The 13,904-nt window shown below is 47.3% G+C and overlaps 1 protein-coding gene across 1 annotated transcript in view; it reads right to left on the reverse strand.

The window, feature by feature from the left end:
• NT5DC2 (5'-nucleotidase domain containing 2) overlaps positions 1-13,904 on the reverse strand; it is a 68,182-nt gene that overhangs the window by 15,630 nt on the left and 38,648 nt on the right. The window contains exons 9-10 of the mRNA XM_075939415.2: positions 13,546-13,647; positions 8,495-8,576 (exon numbers count right to left, since the gene is read on the reverse strand). Of these exons, the coding sequence (XP_075795530.2) occupies positions 8,495-8,576; positions 13,546-13,647 (184 nt within the window). The remainder of the gene's footprint in view (positions 1-8,494; positions 8,577-13,545; positions 13,648-13,904) is intronic.

Consider the following 13,904-nt stretch of genomic DNA (forward strand, 5'->3'; position numbering starts at 1 on the left):
CTGTTCTATAACTTTTACCTAACTTGATGACAATGCCTGCAAAGAAGCCTGCTAGTTCTTCTCCATACACCACCCCTTCTTGCCCTGCTGTAACTCCAGCAAACTGGGCACAGGAGTTCCTTGGTATTGATTGTCTATGATTCAGCAATAGACCCTAGTCAAGAAATGCCTTGATCCTTTATCATTACTACCCAATTATAATTTATGCCACACACATAAGCTCTTTAAACAAGCAGGTAAAGATCAAGTTCCAGGTCATGTACTGAAAGCTCATTTCTCCATCCCTACATGGGGGGGGGGGGGGAATCTAGCTTTAAAGGGCTCTTCTTATGCAGACATTACTTATGGCAACATTAGTGTCAAAACAAGTCCTGCGTTCGACTGATTACAAACTGGTCTTTCATTCATGACTGCTGATGCCCAACAACACAGCCTCTAATATAGCAGAGGGGAAGCTCGTTCCAAATCTAGCCCAACAGCTGAAGGAAGGGACTTTAAAAACACAGCTGTAAAAGGTTCAGACAGAGCAACTAACTAGCAACAGCCAGATAATTTTCAATTCCCCCTCCCACCCCTCCAATGATGGCTGCAACCTAGGAAGTTTAGAGACCCTACAAATAATTTGGAACTGCAAGGTGTCAATGAAGAGACCTGACCAGCCAGAATAGTGGTTTGGTAACAATGTCACAGTTTTGCTTTGGACCTTAATGGTTCCAAGAACCAACAGCTGCCTCTGGGTATTTTGCCAAGGGTTTTGTAGGAAAGGGAGCACCATTCTGACCGTGTCCTGCAATGCTCTTGCACAGCCTGGCAGGTGGAAAGGGAGACGTATTTGTAGACGCAGTCATCTGTGTGCTGCTCCCTGCTGGCTCAGGGAACCAATGCTCTGCAGAAAACTGACCTCACAGGTGAAAGACAAAGGTGCTGAGCAAAGTCAATGGGTGGGTGAGGAAAGAGCACACACAGAGCTCTGCAACTCCCTCCCCGGATCCTCTAGGGGAAAGATAGAAAAAGCCTGTTTCCTTTCCAAAATGGGTGAGAGTTGTTCCTCACACCCGCCCTTCCCATGGAAATGGGACTGGGAAGACTTTCCTCACTGCTTTGGGAAAGAAGGATAAACACTGGCACCAGTTCCGTACAAGCAGGAAAGCAGACCGTGCCAGCACTAAAGGACGCGAGAGGAGGAGAATGATTTCTGAGCATGCAGGGGAATGAAGTCATGAGGCAGAGGGTGGGGGAGAGGAGAGGAACAGAATTTGTAACAGACACAGGAGGAGGAAGAGATCACACCATTCTGATTAAAATGAAAGAACTCAGGACAGAGAATTATAGTGGGGAAACCTAAGACCGTTGCTTCAAATTCCACGGTACAAAAGGCCTATGTGACTTGTTTATCAAGGATCTATTGAAAAGAATCTCCCCCCCTTCCTCCTGCCCTCCTCCCCCTGTTGCTGGCCCAGACAGCATTGTTTAATCCAGAATCGGCAGCATTAGCAGTGAGGTTCAGATAAACATTTCAATGCTCTGCATATGCAAAACCAAGCACGTTCCAATACAACTGACAAATCCACAGCCAACACAAAGAATACCCACGTCCATGGGGAACGAGTCTAGAAACCAAAACACTTTTCCAAGTCAATGAGGAAAAACCCCAACGTCTGAACCTTTCCCACTGTCCGTCTACGCTCAGGAGTCTCCTCTCAGGAGCAGTAATGCTGACCCTCATGGCTGTTCGAACTTCAGCTGGAACGAGCTTTACTCCTTGATTCAGTGTCAGATTCTTTCAGCAGCACAGTCCATAACACACCCAGGGAGCTGCTGGCCAAATTAAATCAGCCATTTGGGCAGCCACTGTGCAGACTGCATATCTATGGGATTGCCCCACTGTCCCATGATCATTACAAAACCCCCTTCCAGCCTGACTCATCCCTATGCCACAGTCTTAGCCAGGGCTGGGCAATAATTTTGATGGGGAGGCCTCCCCACTTCAAGAATTTGGTAAGTAGTCAAGAACCGCACTTTTCCACATTACTACAGGAGGTACAGAGTCTAGGATAGAGGTTGGGTGAAGGAGGCAGTTGTGACCTGGGGCAGGGGACTAGGTTGCAGGGGGGTTGGGGAGAAAGAGGGGATTTGGGCTGTGACCTAGGGCAGGGGGTATGGGTGCAAGAGCAGGGCAGAGGGTTGGGGTGCCAGATACAGGCTCTAGCCAGGACAGACTTACCTGTTTGACTCCCAGCCAGCCGCCTTCTCAAACAGACTCCACACTTGCCCCGCCCCTGCACTGGCTGTAGGGGCCAGGTGGTTTTTGAACAGCTACAAGCCTGGGTGTGTGTGGAAATTTCCCAAGCTGCCTATTGACAACAGGCAGCTCCCATTGGTGTAAACCAGGCAATGGGATTGTGCTGGGGGTGGGAGCAGCCTGTGAATCCCCCCACCCTCCCACAGGCTCACAGCTGTTCAGAGCCCCACAGCAACTTCTCAGCAGCACACGGGGGCAGGCAGGGAGTCTGCCTGAGGCTCCCCACTGCATCCATGGGCTGGACCTGGTGGCTTGGCGGGCCAGATCTGGCCTGTGGAGGGTATTTTGCCCAAGCCTGGCAATAGCAGTCCTGGAAAACTTGATGATAATCCTGCACACTGCTCCAAGAATCTCAAACTGCTGTTCAGACAATTAAGACCTTGTTACAAGAGCCCAGGTGGGATTTCCACAAGACTTCCAGATGGAAATCAAAGTCACTTCCAGCGCTACAAAGGAGGCCAGCAGGCCAGACTTTCGTTTCCCACAGTAACAATAGGGAAACATTGCCTCCAACAGGCTATTGCTCCTCTATTCTATGTGAAAGGTGCACAGCTACCACAGTGATGTATAGCAACATAAAAAGCTGTAGAGACTGGTAACTAGAGACATGGGCTAGCAAAAAAAGAAGCAAACTAAGCTAGGGTAGGAGAGAACTATGGCAACTACCTTGTGAGGAAGGGTTGATTTGCAAAAATCAGGAAGATGGGAGGCAGTGTGGTAGAAAGAACCTCTTTTATGGCACAGGAAGGGAAAGGGGGAGGCCATTCCATGACAAGCCTACGGTCACACCATGGCTAGGAAAAGAAGAAAGAGCATCTTCTCACTAGGGCTGTGTCTACACTACATGCCTCTGTTGGCAGAGGCATGTAGATTAGGGTTGTAGGCAAAGGTAAATGAAGCCGCGATTTAAATTATCGCAGCTTCATTTACATTTACATGGCTGCCGCGCTGAGCCGACAAACAGCTGGTCAGCTGTTTGTCGGCTTGCCGCTAGTCTGGACGTTCCCCCCCGTCGACATCAAAGCCCTTTGTCAGCAGCCCCGTTATTCCTCTTGGAATGGGGTTTACCGGGGCTGCCGACAAAGGGCTTTGATGTCGACAGGGGGAACGTCCAGACTAGCGGCGAGCCGACAAACAGCTGATCAGCTGTTTGTCGACTCAGCGCGGCAGCCATGTAAATGTAAACGAAGCCGCAATCATTTAAATCGCGGCTTCATTTACCTTTGCTGAATAAACAAATCTACATGCCTCTGCCGACAGAGGCATGTAGTGTAGACGTACCCTAGGTTTGCAAGCCTGCCTGCAAAGGGCTTTAAACTAGGTTTGCCTGGGGACGGTGACCAAAGCCCTGAGGTAAGTGGGGAAGTCCAATACCAGGAAGAAACAAGGAGGAACGAGCAACAAAGGAGGACCCCTGATCCGAATAGAAAAGGTAGGGCAATCAACGGGTTATCTAAGGTGTTTGTACACAAATGCAAGAAGCCTGGAAAACATGAAGAATTAGAAGTCCAGACCCAAAGAAAGATTTGATTGGAATTCCAGAGACTTGGTGGGATGACTCGCATGACTGGAGCACTGTCATGGAAGGGTATAAACTGTTCAGGAAGAACAAGCAGGGGAGAAGTGGAGGAGGAGTTGCACTGTATGTAAGAGAGCAGTATGATTGCTCAGAGCTCCAGGATATAGAGGGAGAAAAGCCTGTTTAAGGCCAAGGGTTAAGTTTAGAGGTGGAAGCAACAGGGGTGATGTTGTGGTTGGTGTCTGCTATAGACCGGATCAGGTGGATGAGATAGATGAGGCTTTCTTCAGACAACTGAGAGAAGCTTCCAGATCACAGGCCGTGGTTCATAGAGGACTTTAATTACCCTGACATCTGCTGGGAGACCAATACAGCAGTACACAGACAATCCAGGAAGTTTTTGGAGAATGTTGGGAATAACTTCTTGGTACAAGTGCTGAAGGAACTGACCACGGGTCATGCACAGTTTGACCTGCTGCTCACGAACAGGGAGGAACTATAGGGGAAGTGGAGATGGGTGACAACCTGGGAAGCAGTGATCATGAGATGGTAGATTTCAGGATCCTGACCAAAGGAAGAAAGGAGAGTAGTAAAATACACACCTTGGACTGACTCCCTCAGAGAACTGATAGCATCCCAGGGAATCCTGCCTAACATGAAGGGCAAAGGAGTCCAGGAGAGCTGGCAGTATTTTAAAGACAACTTACTAAAGGTACAGGAAGAAGCCATCCCGATGCGCTATAAGAAAAGCAAATGTGGTAGGCTACCAGATTAAGCTCACCAAGGATTTCCCCGGTAAGCCAAACACAAAAAGGAAGCTTACAGGAAGTGGAAACTTGGACAGATGACTAGGGAGGAGTATAAATCTATTGCTCAAGAATGCAGGGGAGTTATCAGGAAGGCGAAAGTGCAATTGAAACTGCAGCTAGCAAGGGATGTGAAGGATAACAAGAAAGGTTTCTACAGGCATGTTAGCAATAAGAGGGTGATCAGAGAGGGTGTGGGCCCTTACTGGATGAGGAAGGTAACCTTGTGAGAGATGATGTGGGGAAAGCTGAAGTACTCAAGGCTTTCGTTGCCTCTGTATTCACAGACAAGGTCAGCTCCCAGACTACTGCACTAGGCAACGCAGTATGGGAAAGAGGTGGGCAGCCCTTGGTGGAGAAACTATTTAGAAAAGCTAGACATACACAAATCCATGGGTCCGGATTTAATGCATCTGAGGGCACTGAGGGAGTTGGCAAATGTCATTACAGAGCCTTTGGCTATTATCTTTGAATACTCATGGAGATCGGGAGAGATCCCGGATGACTGGAAAAAGGCAAATGCAGTGCCCATTTTTAAAAAGGGAAGGAGGACAATCCAGAGAACTACAGACCAGTCAGCCTTACCTCAGTCCCCAGAAAAATCATGGAGGAGATCCTTAAGGAATCCATTTTGAAACACTTGGAAGAGGGGATGTGATCAGGAATAGTCAACATGGATTCACCAAGGGCAAGTTGTGCCTGACCAATCTGATTAGCTTCTATGATGAGGTAACTGGCTCTGTGGACATGGGGAAGTCAGTGGATGTGATATACCTTGACTCTAGCAAAGCTTTTGATACGGTCTCCCACAATATTCTTGCCAGCAAGTTAAGGCACTATGGATTGGATAAATGGACTGTAAGGTGGATAGAAAGCTGGCTAGGCTGTCAGGCCCAACGGGTAGTGATCAATGGCTTGATGTCAGGTTGGCAGTCAGTTTCTAGCAGAGTGCCCCAAGGATTGTTTCTAGGGCTGGTTTTGTTCAACATTTTTATTAATGACCTGCATGAGGGGATGGATTGCACCTCAGCAAGTCTGTGGATGACACTAAGCTAGGGAGAGCAGTAGATATGCTGGAGGGCAAGGACAGGATACAGAATGACCTAGACAGATTAGGAGATTGGGCCACAAGAAATCTGATGAGGTTCAACCAAGGTAAGTGTAGAGTTCTGCACTTGGGATGGAAGAATCCCAAGTATTGTTAAAAGGCTGGGGACTGACTGGCTAAGTAGCAGTTCTGCAGGAAAGGATGTGGGGATTACAGTGGATGAGAAGCTGGATATGAGTCAGTGTGCCCTTGTAGCCAAGAAGGCTAACGGCATATTAGGTTGCATTAGGAGAAGCATTGCAGCAAATCTAGAGAAGTGATTATTCCCCTTTATTAGGCTCTGGTGAGGCCACATCTGGAGCACTGCATCCAATACTGGGCCGCCCCACTATAGAAAGGATGTGGACGCATTGGAGAGGGTCCAGCCAAGGGCAACCAAAATGATTAGGGGGCTGGAGAACATGACCTATGAGGAGAGGCTGAGGGATTTGGGTTTGATTAGTCTGCAGAAGCGAAGAGTGAGGGGGGATTTGATAGCAGCCTTCAACTTCCTGAAGGGAGGTTCTAAAGAGGATGGAGAGAGGCTGTTTTCAGTAGCGAGGGATGGCAGAACAAGGAGCAATGGTCTCAAGTTGCAGTGGGGGAGGTCTAGGTTGGCGATTAGCAAAAACTATTTCACTAGGAGGGTGGTGAAGCACTGGGATGGGTTCCCTAGGGTGGGGGTGGAATCTCCATCCCTGGACGTTTTTAAATCCCGGCTTGACAAAGCCCTGGCTGGGATGATTTAGTTGGGATTGGTCTGCTTTGGGCAGGGGACTGGACTCGACCTCTTGAGGTCTCTTCTAGCCCTAGGATTCTAGCTTACAAGAGCAAGATTTCGTACTGACTCATCTCCTCGCCACTGCCAGTTAGTCACTGCACATATGTCTGCAATGACGACACCACTGAATCCCTGGCCATTTGACCAGTCACAGGAAGTGGCCAGTTACTCTAAATCGAGACTTGAGTTGATTCTCTCAGTTACAATTCTTTGCACGAGTGAGTGACATCTGAACTTTTCCATGGAGTTTGGACATTTCCTCAAGCTGCCCTGTTAGGAGTCCCATTTCTGTAGTTAGCTTGTGAACAGAAGGCAGGAAATGGTGCCTACTCTGGAAACTTTCAGGAATCTGCACTCCAGTGTAAGTTGCATTTAAATTGCCGGCTTATTCATCAGAAGTAGTTAAGGCACCATCTTGCAGATACTCCTGGGGGTGGGCTGATCAGCCCAAGGTGTTGGTAGTTTACATCATTCATAGATAAAGCTCTTATCTTGGCTTGCCAACTCCTTAATGGCTGGAGCCCAGCACTGCTCTCTCATTAACATGACCTCCATAGAAAGCAAAGAAAGGCCAATTCTAATGGAAGTTTGATTTCAAAATTGAGTGACAGATTACACACAGGCAGGTGTGCTTTAATCCTCTCTGTGAATTTCCTAATCTGCTGAGCAGAGAAAGATTGAGGGGCTTGCTCTCTTTGGAGTCGATCCCAAGAAGAAACATGAGCAGGAGTTGTGAGTGCTTAGCAAGGCTCAGTATCTGGCCCTAGGGAAGGCGGAGAGTGGCTCTTTCCCATCAGGTTAGTATCCCCTGCTGTGTAATGTACTGCTGCCTGAGAGATGAATTACAGAAACAGCCAGGCAAACCTCAAGCTGCATTTATCGGCTCTGAAGAAAGAAAGAGATGCTAGTTTTCCCAGTCAAAGCACTTTCCTTCAAGTGCGCAGATGTGTAGACATAAGATACAGGAGTTCTACTTAAATCAGAAGCTCTCAAAAGGGATTCACAAGTCATGCCTCTGAGGTAGGAATTGTATTTCCGGCATGCCTATGGGATTGTGAGATGACCCTATGATGCACCCTGCAAGCAGCTGTTTTGAATCAATCTCCAATTTCAGTTTGCTAGTCTTCTGCCTCTTTTGCACAAAAGTAGAGTGCAGAACATGCAACTGCATAACATGCTGGGCAGTATACTAGTCTCGGTTACTAAACAACTGAAAGTTTGTATTGGGTGGTATCAGAAATGCTGATTAATTGAGCTTTCTGGTTAACTGAGCGTCAGATAGAGCTTTTACTGTATCAGTTTAGTTTGCATCTGCTAAGTGCACAGGCACAAGCTAAGCAGAAATAAACCAAGTCTAAACTGATTTAAGAGAGTCTCTATATAAAGCTGCATTAGTTTAACCAAATAGTTTTTTTTTTTAAAAGTCTCATATTTAGTAATAAAAGTACCACTGTGTGTTTAGACCAGGCCTTAGGAATGAGCTATTAAGCGCTCACAGTTACAAGGGTCTCAGACTTGTTATCCTACAACAGTAGAGTCCCATTTAGAGATCTGAAGAAAATGATAAAAGCAAAGATTGACAGATGTACTGAAAGCATTTGAGGGTGGAGGCGAGATGCAAAGAGGATGGCTCTTCAACATCATGGGAATCTCCAGGAAGAGGGGGGAAAAGGAATGAAAGAGGTTACCCCAATAGTAGTCACAGGAGTGTGCGGATTCTGTTCCACACCACGTGTTAGGCTTTTGTTACTCTTATCCTGGTCCCCTAACTGGGACAGAACTGCCTTCCCAGCATTCTTGTGTTTCACACCCTATTACACCAGCCACCACAGGTCCAGGTAAGCGACTTCTCACATCACCAAGACTATACAGCTTTTCTGCTTAAAGTGAAAATTTTCACCAGGCTTTTCCAGGAACTTCTGAGAACATAGGAATTATATTAGTTCCCATGATGCTGAAAGGCTGTGATCAAAGCACGTACAATGCTGTATTAATTTACCTGTTTGTAGATCTTTCCCTTTTCTAGTTTGTTTATTTTGTCCCACTGGAGTGAGCCTTTTTCATCCAATTTTCTAAAAGGTCTATAATGGAAAAAGGAGAGGAAAAGTTAAGTAACTCACGTGTTGCCAATTGCCACACAGAGCTGTAATCACATTATGACGTTTGTAAATCAATGTTGCGTAACATGCACAAAGTGGATTTTAAGCAAAAGTGACCTTTAGTGTGTCTATTGCCTTTGCCTCATGTTCTCATGAGCATAAGTCAGTTCTTGTTTATCCACGTTTTTGTATTAACCCTTCTTACACAATCACAAAAACCTGAAAGGCCTGTATTCAAGAAAACAATGTAACTATGGTCCAGCAGGCTTTTGCTCAACAAGCACCAATCCTGGCTGCTAGTTCATTTTGGAGCAGAACACACCCCATTACATGTGATACTATCAGGGAATCTCAGAATAAGGAAAGCAGCTCTTGTAGCAGCAGAAACCAGAGGGCTTGTGGAAAGTGGATAGTCTTCTCCCCTAAAAAGTATTATGGTCATTGTACAGTCTAGAAGGGGAAGGGAACTCTGTCATCTTGCTGGCCTCCCATTAAAATGTAGGCATTCCCTGTAAGACAGTTTCTGGCCTAGTGTTGTGACTAAAAAGTAATGGGGTTTCTAGCCATTTCCTTGGGAGACTGTTCCACAGTTAACAGCAAGCTCCTGATATGCAACCTATGCTTTCTTGCTCCCTATTAACCCTTATATGCCCTACTGCTCTGCCACCAGTCTGCCTCATTCATGTCCTTCAAATATTCTTAGGGTTGTGTCTCCAACAACCACCACTTAGTCATTTAGCCAAACTCTATTTTATCTTCATTCAGTCTCTCCATAAGTTGTGTGCACCTGACTCCATTTACACTTCATACCACTAAGGCATGGGTATTCAAAACCCTCAAGGTCTACATGTTGTATGTAGATACCAGGACAAGTGAAGAGAGATGTACAGCTTCTCTTTGTCAGAAGTTGGGAATGGGTGACAAGGGTGGGATCACTTGATGATTCCCTCTTCTGTTCACTCTCTCTGGGGCTTCTGGCATTGGCCTCCATTGGCAGACAGGACACTGGGCTAGATGGACCTTTGGTCTGACCCAGTGTGGCTGTTCTTAACACAGATTAGTCACCTCCTTTGTTTCAGACCAGAGGAGAAGTGAGGCGCCTACCTGTGAGTGGATGTTATTAGGAACCTAAAAATGGAGGCTTTGGCACCACTTTCCTGTACTATCAGAAGCATACAGTTGTGAGTGGGGCAAACAGGCTCTGGCTGCAGCCTTTCGGGAGGCGGAATCCGCCGAGGCGGCTTTGCCGTCCCTGAACAGCATTTGGGGCATGGAGGCTATGGGAGGGCGGAGCCTGCAGGATGCAGAGTGATGTGATGATATCACTCTGTCATCTCTCAGGGGAGAAAAAAAAACAAACAAACCCAACTATATCTATCTATCTAAAAAAAATGAAAATATGAGAGAGAGAGAGAGAGAGAGAGAGAGAGAGAGAGACGTTTAGAGCTACCGAATGAGGAACAGCATAGTAAGAACAGGACTATAATTCAGTGTTTGCATAGAATCTAATACTAGCTACCAGGACAGGCCTGGGACCTTGTAACCGAACATAAAAGATTCCAAGCTAAGGCTGACTACAGCTGGAGAAACTATTGAAAAACACGCCTACCTAACACCAACACACGGTGTAAGAGTCCTTGTTCGGTCCAGAGTCCCTGCCCAGTGCTCGGGCCCAAATGAGGGGGTGGCAGGGGGGACGTGAGCCCTCCACTCCACCACATCCCAGCCCAGGGCCCTAGCAGTGGCAGCCTCACAGCCACCGGGGGCAGCAGGGGATCCACACCAAAGCCTGCTGACCCAGCTTAAGGGTGATCCGATCTGCCTGATCATCCGTTGCTTCCCAAAGGCCACTTCCAGACTCCCGCTCTGGTTGTACCAGGTCCCCAGGGTCTGTATGGTCCCAGTCTAGACGTAGGGAGATAAGGGTCTCGTCCTGCGGGCCGGGGCCTGGTGGCCTAGGCCATCTGCCTCAGCCAGCTACTCACCCTTCTCAGGGTTGGCCCCACTCCCTCCAACAGCTGGCCCCTACTGAGCTTCTGAGCTTCACTTTTATTCTTCCTGCCCCTCCCCCAGGCTGCTGAGGGCTTAAAGGGGCGGGCTCCCGTTCAGCACATCCGGCCATCCCTGCTCTCTACACACGGTTATTTAGATCTCCTGCGAATGATTCAAACAATAGTCCTCTTTATACCTAGCACTGTCTGCTAACCAGTTAGCGCTTCAACACCGCTGTGAACTGTGCAGGACTTTATGTAAAACTATAGCAGTGCCCCCTAGTGCTGCCCTCGAACAAGTCAACGAGTTGTGCCAAACTCAACCTTTTTAGGGGCAGAGTCTGAGAAGATGTTTTTAAATACTACATGTAAGTTAAAAGCATTCACTTAAAGTTACAGTCATGTTAAAAGGAAGACGTTAACTCTCCCCAACAGGCTTCTGTTTCCAGAGATCCGTCGCATAAATGGTCTTTGGTGGGTCAGTGGACAGCATTGTATGGCCATGTCACAGGACAAATGGTTCTCAGGGGAGCTGGGTCCACCCTTATGACGTACTTTGTACACTCAGGTGGAGAAAATGAGCGAAGTATAGGACAGGCAGGCCTCAAGGGGGCCTGGAGGAAGGAGAAGGCAAGGGAGACAAGACAGATTCCTGTGGAGAACAAGAGAGACTAAGCTGGAAACTAGGGAGAATCAGTGTTCAGTACATACCCAAGGGGGCACAAGCTAGGAGCTGAAGGGCTGTGAGGAGACTGTATAGCAGTGGTCACCAACCAGTAGATTGGGATCTACTGGTAGATCCTGGAGCCTCTGACAGGTGATCCTGACTGGTTTGGCCAAGAGGCTATTATCAAGGGCCAGCTGCTCATCCCCTCACTGCTGTGCATCTCCTGCCCTTTGCCTTAGAGGTGTCCCCTCAGGAGCCTCCTGCTTGCTGGGCAGGGCAGGGCAGGGCAGGGCAGGAAGAGGAGAGTGAGGATGTCAGGCGACAAAACGGGAGAGGAGGTACCTTATCTCCACAGAGCAGAGGGAGTTTGCTGGCTGCTTTTGGGAGTGGTGCAAGGTGAGGGCAGGGGTGAGCCTACCTTAGCCCCACTGCACCACCAACCAGGAGCCACCTGAGGTAACAGGGCCCAGCTGGAGCCCACATCCTGAAACCCCACTCCGATCACAAACCCCCTCTGCACCCCTCCCACCGCTGCATCCAAATGTCCTCCCAGAGCCTGTACCTAGAACCCCCCCGACACTCCAACTGCCTGCAGCTCAGAGCCCCTCTCCCACGCCAAATCCCTTAATCCAAGGCCAGAGCCTGTATCCCAGCCTCCTGTCCCAGCCTCCTGAAAGGGAGGGAGAGAGGATGGAGTGAGCAGGGGCAGGGCCTCGTAGAAGGGGCACAAAGGAGGCGGGGCCAGGAAATGTGGGTTTCAGGTAGATCTTGGATTGCACTTGGATTCAAAAAGTGATCAAGCATAAAAAGGTTGGAGACTCCTGCTGTATAGTGTCCAGGAAGGGCTAAGAGCTGAACTCAGAGAGCAGGCTCAAGAATACTGCTAAGTTTCAAGAAACAACAGAGCTTCAAAGAGGGGAAAAGGGGCTCTGCTCAACTTGAGACCAGGGTGGAAGACTCTTCTGGGATCTTCAGGTTCAGAACCCGGTGAGGGAAGCAGAAAACAGCAAAATCAGTGTCAGCACAAACGTCTCAAAACAGCCCTCCCAAGTCACCTAAGCCCTTACATATCTCTAGGTAGCAGATGAGATGGGAATCCAATTTTCATGGTCTGTTATCTCCTGAGCCTTTTTTGCTGAGGCTACTAATTGTGCTCAGAAGGTGTGTTTTGTTCAGTGTAGATGTGCACTACGGAGTGAGCATAGCAACTGAATGCTGTACTGGTCAGAGTCTACAATTTAAAAAAAAAGCAACTGAAAGCCATTTATTTTGTGTAAAAATAGTAACTTTCATCATGAACAGCAACAGCATTACAGATAAAGACCTGCAAAAACATTCAATAATTAAGGGAGCGGTTATCCACACCAATTAAAATAAAGCTTGTTTTCAGAAGAACTGATCAGGATTTTAGTCTACAAAAAAGCAACCAAATATGCTTAACGGATAGGGGGAAAAAAACAAACTTAACAATTCCATTATTATTTGAGCTATTGGCTTGATGAAAAGAAAATTCTCAGCTCTTGATAACAGAATGAAATTGTGTTATTTGTAACTAGAGGCAGCACTGTAGGGAAATACAGGTTCTCTATAGCTGTGTTTCCAGAGCTGGCATGATGATTTCTCCCTCCTTATTTTGCAAGGCCAAAGGAAATCACTGCCAATAAAAAATAAACTGGCACGTCAAAAATGTTTCCCTTGGAATGTTATCTTTAGTTGCCAAGGACAAAAGTTATTGAAAAGAGATACAACATTAAAAAAACCTCACAATACATACAGGGTGAAAGTGCCAACTAATTAAGAAGTCACCCAACTTAAGTTATTTTGCCATTTGCTGGAAGGCTTGTCAATTAAGGGCAACAGGGGAAGAAGACGAAAAAAAGTCAGTACACTCACAAATTATGCAACATCCAGGCATATTGAATGCTCATACAAAGCATTCTGCTACTCTGTTCCTTTCCATTTCCTCTTCTGTACCATAAATCTTCTGATTTAACTTTGTTAATGCCCCAAGTTTAAGAACACTGCTTAGGGTAATTTCAATAGAACAGCTTTTTATTAATGGAGGAATCTATGGCTCTAAAGCAGCATTTGGCTAATCAATCTCAGGAACCCAGTTCTGCCCCCAGCAGAAGAATTTATGATCTGATGCACCCCCCCAGCCACTCCCCAGAAGGGTGGATGGTTTTGATACCAATATTTGAGGTGGGTGGGGAGAGAAAGCAGAGGGCAATGTTTGCTTAAGCACTCTCCAAGCCACCACACAGCCAGGGCAACACACCCCAATGGAACATACTTGCGTCGATCAGTGAAAAAGGTGGGTTTATCAGCTTGCACGATGACCATGTCAAAGAGGTCCCGCCAGTTCTTGCCAACCATGTGTTTCATTCCTTTATCTCTGCAAAGAAGTGGAAAGGTGAATTCACCAAGCAATTTCCCCTCCAGCACACACAACCCAAAGTAAAAGCCAAACAAACTTATTCCAATTGGCCTTAAAACATTTTAATTGTAATAAGCTTTCAAGCGCAGACACTTCATAAGCCTTCATTGTGCAGTCAAATGGAGTCCAGAGTTGCGCATCACTAGCTTTCTCCTACCGTGACTAAGGAGCTTTTCTACCCTACCGCCAAAGCTCAGCACTTGTCCACACAACTC

The sequence above is a fragment of the Pelodiscus sinensis genome, chromosome 11, assembly GCF_052426305.1.
Source record: "Pelodiscus sinensis isolate ZL-2025 chromosome 11, ASM5242630v1, whole genome shotgun sequence".
Lineage (NCBI taxonomy): Eukaryota > Metazoa > Chordata > Testudines > Trionychidae > Pelodiscus > Pelodiscus sinensis.